Source organism: Temnothorax americanus, unplaced genomic scaffold (genome assembly GCF_048541705.1).
Source record: "Temnothorax americanus isolate GAGA-0224 unplaced genomic scaffold, ASM4854170v1 Scaffold429, whole genome shotgun sequence".
NCBI classification, from domain to species: domain Eukaryota; kingdom Metazoa; phylum Arthropoda; class Insecta; order Hymenoptera; family Formicidae; genus Temnothorax; species Temnothorax americanus.
The window spans coordinates 1-8868 of record NW_027509580.1 but is presented as its reverse complement, the minus strand read 5'-3'; the positions used below and the strand labels follow the sequence as shown (position 1 = coordinate 8868).

Genomic DNA, 8868 nt, shown 5'->3' with positions numbered 1-8868 from the left:
AAATCGGTTTTTAGATTTAGCAGTTTCGAATAACGAAAAGAGTCGAAGGAAAAAACTGACGAGAAAAATGCTGTAACTGTATTTTTAATTCAAATCTGAGTTGTTCCGTAAAATAACTAGCACTTACAATTAGACGATTTTATAATAATCCAGTAATCTAGTGATTACCTGGCACCTGCCACTTTGAGTATGCTACTTTGAGTATCCTTTTTATTCGTTTCGCGGAAAATGGTTACGGCAAAATAAGCGGGCAAGTACAAGTCAATGCGACGTATCATTACGGAAAGAGAACGTACCTACTCCCTTCTTGTGATTTTCCGAGAACAGAGAACGTTTGCTTGCAGAGAGCTTGTATTGCCGAGAGACTGATAGATATAATTATCAAAAAGATAATGAATTGATAGAATATTGCATGTCATTGCAATGTGCAAGTATCAGGACGTCCGATTATACTCTTACTAGAATTAATTTTGGACGAAAAACAAATAAAATACTATAAAACATCTCTGGGATCTGTTATCTAATTTATATTCATTGATCACGGTTCTTGTCGCTTCTAATTATTTTATTATTATATTATCTAGAATAATTTCTTTTTTCCCTATATTAAAGTTGATCGTGTTATAGTTAATTCAGTTTTTCTTTTCTATCTTTTGTAAAAAAATTAAGAACCTAAAGGTAAATTGTGTAAGTATTTAAACTAATTATAAAAAAATTTATATAGGTAATATAAAAGATAGACGAAGACGGCAGTGTGGTCTAGTGGTAGAGCGCCAGACTCGTAATCTGTATATACACGTATAGTAGTGTATATGTTGTTACCTAAAAAAAAAAAAAAAGTGGTAGTATTATACCTCGAAAAAACCTAAGTAACAAGTTTTAGATCTTTATATCTCAAAAAATCTCGAAAAAATCTAAGCAGTAGTATCTTTATTTCCGAAAAATTATAACCCAAGTGATACACGTCACAAAATTATGTCACCTTATCAAAAAGAAGAGACGCGCTTCAAGTGATCTATTACAATTACAAAAAAGAAATGATATCTCTTTAAATTAGAGCGCCAATTACAGAAAGAACATGTATATTGCCTCAAAAAATAATTGTTGCACTACTTTGAAAAATCTTTACATTGTGTCAATTAGAAAAGAATGTATAATAACAATTTTATAAAATTAAAAAATTTTATTTAAATTTAACAAGGGAATACAAGATATTTAAATACAAAGTTATTTACATGTGTATTTTTTAATGGCCACAAAGAATTACAGAGGTAACAGTACAAAATAAAAATATTTTATTAAAATACATAAATTTTTCTTGTAAAAAAACTTGGCGCTGCTAGACCTCGAAATTTTAAATAAATAAATAAACTTATTCTATACTTAATTATAAGCCGCATTATCCGCCGTCCGCGTAGTCACGCACACCCATATCACTCACTCCCACATCCACGCTGATAATTATTTAATATTACTCCCATTGCATTCTTCTCTGAATTATTTTTATTTATTGTTGTCCTTATTTATTTAAAAGGTCTAGCAGCGCCAAGTTTTTTTACAAGAAAAATTTATGTATTTTAATAAAATATTTTTATTTTGTACTGTTACCTCTGTAATTCTTTGTGGCCATTAAAAAATACACATGTAAATAACTTTGTATTTAAATATCTTGTATTCCCTTGTTAAATTTAAATAAAATTTTTTAATCTTATAAAATTGTTATTATACATTCTTTTCTAATTGACACAATGTAAAGATTTTTCAAAGTAGTGCAACAATTATTTTTGAGGCAATATACATGTTCTTTCTGTAATTGGCGCTCTAATTTAAAGAGATATCATTTCTTTTTTGTAATTGTAATAGATCACTTGAAGCGCGACTCTTCTTTTTGATAAGGTGACATAATTTTGTGACGTGTATCACTTGGGTTATAATTTTTCGGAAATAAAGATACTACTGCTTAGATTTTTTCGAGATTTTTCGAGATATAAAGATCTAAAACTTGTTACTTAGGTTTTTTCGAGGTATAATACTACCACTTTCTTTTTTTTTTAGGTAACAACATATACACTACTATACGTGTACTTGGCGCCTTTTTTTTTACCTTTTTTTAAAAAAGGTAATTTTGTGCGGATATCACGCCTTTTTGTAGTATATTACGCATTGTATAAACAGTATGTACAGGATAAAGCTATTTGGAGGTATAATACTACCACTTTGTTTTTTTCGAGGTAACAACATAACAGGGTAACAACATAATACATATACACTATTATGCGTGTACTTGGCGCTCTTTTTTACCTTTTTTTTTAAAAGGTAATTTTGTACGGATCAACAGCTACGTCTAAAAATAAAATAATGTATCAATATGATATTATGGCTACGATCAACGTGACACTACAAATGCTTCGAAGCATTCCTCTTCTCTTTTCTTTCAATGAAGAAAGAAGGAGAAGAAGAACGCTCCAGAGCATTTGTATCACGTTGACCGTAGCCTATATATCAAGATATATATAATATCAACAACCTGTTCTCACTGTTCTCTGGATAGAATTGTAACACTGCTCTTGCGCTTCTTGACAGACATGCATACAACGTTGATAAGAAACGATATAAACGTCTTGTAGGATTGTGCAAAGTTTTGCTTGCATAGCACAACCACAAGCGCAGAAATACTGACAGCTCCATCAAACGTACCAGCTTTAAATGGCAATCCTTGACCTAAAAAATAAAATAATGTATTAATATGATATTATGGCTATGGTCAACGTGACACTACAAATGCTTCGAAGCATTCCTCTTCTCTTTTCTTTCAATGAAGAAAGAAGGAGAAGAAGAACGCTCCGGAGCATTTGTATCACGTTGACCGTAGCCTATATATCAAGATATATATAATATCAACAACCTGTTCTCACCGTTCTCTGGATAGAATTGTAACACTGCTCTTGCGCTTCTTGACAGACATGCATACAACGTTGATAAGAAACGATATAAACGTCTTGTTGTAGGATTGTGCAAAGTTTTGCTTGCATAGCACAACCACAAGCGCAGAAATACTGACAGCCCCATCAAACGTACCAGCTTTAAATGGCAATCCTTGACCTAAAAAATAAAATAATGTATTAATATGATATTATGGCTACGGTCAACGTGACACTACAAATGCTTCGAAGCATTCCTCTTCTCTTTTCTTTCAATGAAGAAAGAAGGAGAAGAAGAACGCTCCAGAGCATTTGTATCACGTTGACCGTAGCCTATATATCAAGATATATATAATATCAACAACCTGTTCACCGTTCTCTGGATAGAATTGTAACACTGCTCTTGCGCTTCTTGACAGACATGCATACAACGTTAATAAGAAACGATATAAACGTTTTGTAGGATTGTGCAAAGTTTTGCTTGCATAGCACAACCACAAGCGCAGAAATACTGACAGCCCCATCAAACGTACCAGCTTTAAATGGCAATCCTTGACCTAAAAAATAAAATAATGTATTAATATGATATTATGGCTACGGTCAACGTGACACTACAAATGCTTCGAAGCATTCCTCTTCTCTTTTCTTTCAATGAAGAAAGAAGGAGAAGAAGAACGCTCCAGAGCATTTGTATCACGTTGACCGTAGCCTATATATCAAGATATATATAATATCAACAACCTGTTCTCACCGTTCTCTGGATAGAATTGTAACACTGCTCTTGCGCTTCTTGACAGACATGCATACAACGTTGATAAGAAACGATATAAACGTCTTGTAGGATTGTGCAAAGTTTTGCTTGCATAGCACAACCACAAGCGCAGAAATACTGACAGCCCATCAAACGTACCAGCTTTAAATGGCAATCCTTGACCTAAAAAATAAAATAATGTATTAATATGATATTATGGCTACGGTCAACGTGGCACTACAAATGCTTCGAAGCATTCCTCTTCTCTTTTCTTTCAATGAAGAAAGAAGGAGAAGAAGAACGCTCCAAAGCATTTGTATCACGTTGACCGTAGCCTATATATCATTCATCGCACAAAATTTTTTAATTGCAAATCGGAAACGTACCTCGAGTTGAGCTCTTCTGCGATCAACGAAGTCGGGATCGAACGTGTCAGTCGTCACTTTCTGCCAAGCGTAGAGAACCTTCTTTTCCGGCAGCGATAGTAGATGGGTGCGTTCAGCCGATACTCCGCTAGCCTAGCAATCGTGAGCAGTCGCTCGTTTCCTCTCCTTTTAATCCATTGGGGTAAAGGAGAGGAAATGTGGGAAAACGAGCGACTACTCACGATTGCTAGGCTAGCGAAGTATCGGCTGAACGCACCCAATGTAGGGATACGAAATCTTTAGATAAGCACGAAGCAATTCAATTCAGTATATCGCCGGCACGATTACGGTGTTACTGCCGTTTCGCGTACGCGCGTATGCGCGCGTTGTCGCACTTTACCTCGCGACGTGTAATAAAGAGTCACACGATCGGTCTCGCTCCGCGCATACTACCGTGTCTCTCGATCGATCGAGATAGGTTAACTGATCAGATGATGAACTGACTGACAGGATAGCGCTCTAAACGAACGCACTGTCTGCACTGCACTGCACTGCGACACTAACGCCGCTAGCCGCCAGTGTCGAAAAAGTGAAAGTGACGTTCTCTGTTTGTTACATGTATGTTATAAAGAAAAGCGGTTGACGGAGACGACGTATCTTAAAAATAAATTTTCGCATTTGGACTTTGCGTCGCAATATCTCCGCTCGTAGGGCACGTAGCGGAATATTATGAGAGAAACCCCCCCCTAATTGGACCCCAAGCTATCGATCAAGCCTACTTAGAACTTGATCCGTTCACTTGTTATCGAGATCTCAACATCTCGGGTACTCGCAACCCGTCGCGTCGCGTAAAAGAGTCACGGTCGGTCTCGCTCCGCGTGTACTTGGCGCGAGACACTACCGTGTCTCTTGATAGAACCAGTTTCGAGTCCACGAGAGCCATGTAAACATGGAATGTTTTTCCGCGAAAGCTGCGCCCTCCGTGCAAGATAGGCTCTTGTGCGGAACAAACTGGGCTCCGTCTTTTGGAAAGAGACGTTAAGTTGGTCCAAAGGGTTAAGTGAGAGGAGAAGGGTAATTATTGGATGAGAATTGAATAAAGGGTTGAGAATGTCCCTACAAAACGCCTTGCAACCCTGAGGAGAGTCAATAAACGTATTTATCTTATCTTATAAAAGATAGACGAGTTTAATGCGAAACTAAATAGATATTAAAATCATTATGTTAATGATCTAGCTGTCAATTATAACGTCTCAATAAACTTGCCATTATACACAGTGGAGAGAAGAAGTGCAGTGCATGATTTATTTGCTCGAGCAAATAAATCCGCGGGGGGCGCTTTGCATGTCGCGTGAAGAATTGCGATGCTTCAACTTCTTGCCAATAAACAGGATAAATTGTGCGTTAAGTACTTTGCAATGTAAAGTTATCTCGCGCTTCGGTGTGTGTGAAGCTAGCGTCTCATTTTGCGGAAACTCACAAATTATTGAGAGTTCTGACTTCCTTTTCAATAGTTCTAGAGTTCCTGCTAGTTTAAACAAATAGTTCTGGCTTTTAAAGCCAAAAAACGCGTCAGTACAAACTGAGACGCTAGGTTCACGCAGCGTCTCACTTTGTCCTACACAAGTTCCACTACTGTATCTCATCAGATTTTGCGAGATCTATAGTTCTATAACAGTTCTATAAAGAGTTCTGCCATATAAAAGCAAAAAAATTAATTATAAAGTACTAAAAAAAATTACCATGTAACGAGTATACCGAGTTGAGACGCCAGTTGAAATCTCGGAGTTCCGATTTATGTAAAATATTTTTCGAGTAGTTCTGAGCATATTGAAGCATTTCTTAAAAAGTTCCGAGCGTTAGAATATTTGTGTTATATTTTAAAAAATTAATATTAACCGAAAAGTAATCATGACGGAAAACGATGAAACGCTAAGCGAAATCTCGGAGTTCCGGTTTATATAAAATATTTTTCGAGTAGTTCTGAACATATAGAAGCATTTTCCAAAGAGTTCCGGGCGTTGGCAATGTTGTAAAATTTTTAAATAAATTAATAACACTCGAAAGTCAGGAATTTATCGAAAATAGGTGAGACGCTGGCCGTATTTCGACAGTTCTGCGAGTTTTATTATAATTTTCGTACAATTCTGAACGTGTTCTAACGTTTTCTAAAGAGTTCTGGCGATAAACATTATTTAATCATTTTTTAAATAATTTTTATCGCTCGAGAAAGACGCATTTACGTGTACATGGGTGAGACGCTGTAGGAAATCTCGGAGTTCTGGCTTATATAAAATATTTTTTGAATAGTTCTGAACATATAAAAGCAATTTCTAAAGAGTTCCGGGCGTCGGCAATGTTGTAAAATTTTTAAATAAATTAATAACGCTCGAAAGTCAGGAATTCATCGAAAATAGGTGAGACGCTGGCCGTATTTCGACAGTTCTGCGAGTTTTATTATAATTTTCGTACAGTTCTGAACGTGTTCTAACGTTTTCTAAATAGTTCTGGCGATAAACATTATTTAATCATTTTTTAAATAATTTTCATCGCTCGAGAAAGACGCATTTACGTGTACATGGGTGAGACGCTGTAGGAAATCTCGGAGTTCTGGCTTATATAAAATATTTTTTGAATAGTTCTGAACATATAAAAGCAATTTCTAAAGAGTTCCGGGCGTCGGCAATGTTGTAAAATTTTTAAATAAATTAATAACGCTCGAAAGTCAGGAATTCATCGAAAATAGGTGAGACGCTGGCCGTATTTCGACAGTTCTGCGAATTTTATTATAATTTTCGTACAGTTCTGAACGTGTTCAAACGTTTTCTAAAGAGTTCTGGCGATAAACATTATTTAATCATTTTTTAAATAATTTTTATCGCCCGAGAAAGACGCATTTACGGGTATATGGGTGAGACGCTGTAGGAAATCTCGGAGTTCTGGCTTATATAAAATATTTTTCGTGTAGTTCTGAACATATAAAAGCAATTTCTAAAGAGTTCCGGGCGTTGGCAATGTTGTAAAATTTTTAAATAAATTAATAACGCTCGAAAGTCAGGAATTCATCGAAAGTAGGTGAGACGCTGGCCGTATTTCGACAGTTCTGCGAGTTTTATTATAATTTTCGTACAGTTCTGAACGTGTTCTAACGTTTTCTAAAGAGTTCTGGCGATAAACATTATTTAATCATTTTTTAAATAATTTTCATCGCTCGAGAAAGACGCATTTACGTGTACATGGGTGAGACGCTGTAGGAAATCTCGGAGTTCTGGCTTATATAAAATATTTTTCGTGTAGTTCTGAACATATAAAAGCAATTTCTAAAGAGTTCCGGGCGTTGGCAAAAAATGTTGTAAAATATTTAAATAAATTAATAACGCTCGAAAGTCAGGAATTTATCGAAAATAGGTGAGACGCTGGCCGTATTTCGACATACAAAAAATATTTTATATAAACCAGAACTCCGATATTTTCTACAGCGTCTCACTCATATACCCGTAAATGTGTCTTTCTCGAGCGATAAAAATTATTTAAAAAATGATTAAATAATGTTTATCGCCAGAACTCTTTAGAAAACGTTAGAACACGTTCAGAACTGTACGAAAATTATAATAAAACTCGCAGAACTGTCGAAATACGGCCAGCGTCTCACCTATTTTCGATAAATTCCTGACTTTCGAGCGTTATTAATTTATTTAAAAATTTTACAACATTTTGCCAACGCCCGGAACTCTTTAGAAATTGCTTTTATATGTTCAGAACTATTCGAAAAATATTTTATATAAGCCAGAACTCCGAGATTTCCTACAGCGTCTCACCCATATACCCGTAAATGCGTCTTTCTCGGGCGATAAAAATTATTTAAAAAATGATTAAATAATGTTTATCGCCAGAACTCTTTAGAAAACGTTAGAACACGTTCAGAACTGTACAAAAATTATAATAAAACTCGCAGAACTGTCGAAATACGGCCAGCGTCTCACCTATTTTCGATAAATTCCTGACTTTCGAGCGTTATTAATTTATTTAAAAATTTTACAACATTGCCAACGCCCGGAACTCTTTGAAAAATGCTTCTATATGTTCAGAACTACTCGAGAAATATTTTATATAAACCGGAACTCCGAGATTTCGCTTAGCGTTTCATCGTTTTCCGTCATGATTACTTTTCGGTTAATATTAATTTTTTTAAAATATAACACAAATATTCTAACGCTCGGAACTTTTTAAGAAATGCTTCAATATGCTCAGAACTACTCGAAAAATATTTTACATAAATCGGAACTCCGAGATTTCAACTGGCGTCTCAACTCGGTATACTCGTTACATGGTAATTTTTTTTAGTACTTTATATTTAATTTTTTTGCTTTTATATGGCAGAACTCTTTATAGAACTGTTATAGAACTATAGATCTCGCAAAATCTGATGAGATACAGTAGTGGAACTTGTGTAGGACAAAGTGAGACGCTGCGTGAACCTAGCGTCTCAGTTTGTACTGACGCGTTTTTTGGCTTTAAAAGCCAGAACTATTTGTTTAAACTAGCAGGAACTCTAGAACTATTGAAAAGGAAGTCAGAACTCTCAATAATTTGTGAGTTTCCGCAAAATGAGACGCTAGCTTCACACACACCGCGCTTCTCATCGTAAACACGCGCGGGAAGAAATAAATTCGTCCCGCAACAAAGCAAATAAAAGTGATAAAACTCGTGCAATTAAATCAGCAGTATTCGTATTTCCATTTGCGAAATTATGATAAAGAAACGAAACAAGAAATTATAGCGTTTGTGAATAAAGATTGCCGTATCTGGTTAAGTATCTCAAGTTCATTTT

General features: G+C 35.4%; 1 protein-coding gene across 2 annotated transcripts; it reads right to left on the bottom strand.

Moving 5' to 3' along the window:
• Positions 1-1809: 1809 nt before the first annotated feature.
• On the bottom strand, positions 1810-3815 carry LOC143903027 (uncharacterized). 2 transcript variants are annotated; one of them, XM_077416356.1, is made up of 4 exons: positions 3673-3815; positions 3295-3478; positions 2906-3102; positions 1810-2721 (listed from the first exon to the last, which is right to left on the bottom strand). In XM_077416356.1, the coding sequence occupies exons 1-3, from the start codon at positions 3784-3786 to the stop codon at positions 2912-2914; spliced, it is 489 nt and encodes a 162-aa protein (XP_077272482.1). In that variant the 5' UTR covers positions 3787-3815; the 3' UTR covers positions 1810-2721; positions 2906-2911. The 2 variants fall into 2 exon arrangements, with proteins under 2 accessions (XP_077272482.1, XP_077272481.1); XM_077416355.1 differs by having other exon boundaries at positions 2916-3102.
• Positions 3816-8868: the final 5053 nt, after the last annotated feature.

Excerpts from the sequence above, each read along its gene's own strand:
- LOC143903027 (XM_077416355.1), bottom strand. The coding sequence starts at position 3,786 with ATGCAAGCAAAACTTTGCACAATCCTACAAGACGTTTATATCGTTTCT. Across the intron at positions 3,479-3,672 it reads ACAATTCTATCCAGAGAACG|GTCAAGGATTGCCATTTAAA; the intron begins GTGAGAACAGGT and ends TTTATTTTTTAG. Across the intron at positions 3,103-3,294 it reads ACAATTCTATCCAGAGAACG|GTCAAGGATTGCCATTTAAA; the intron begins GTGAACAGGTTG and ends TTTATTTTTTAG.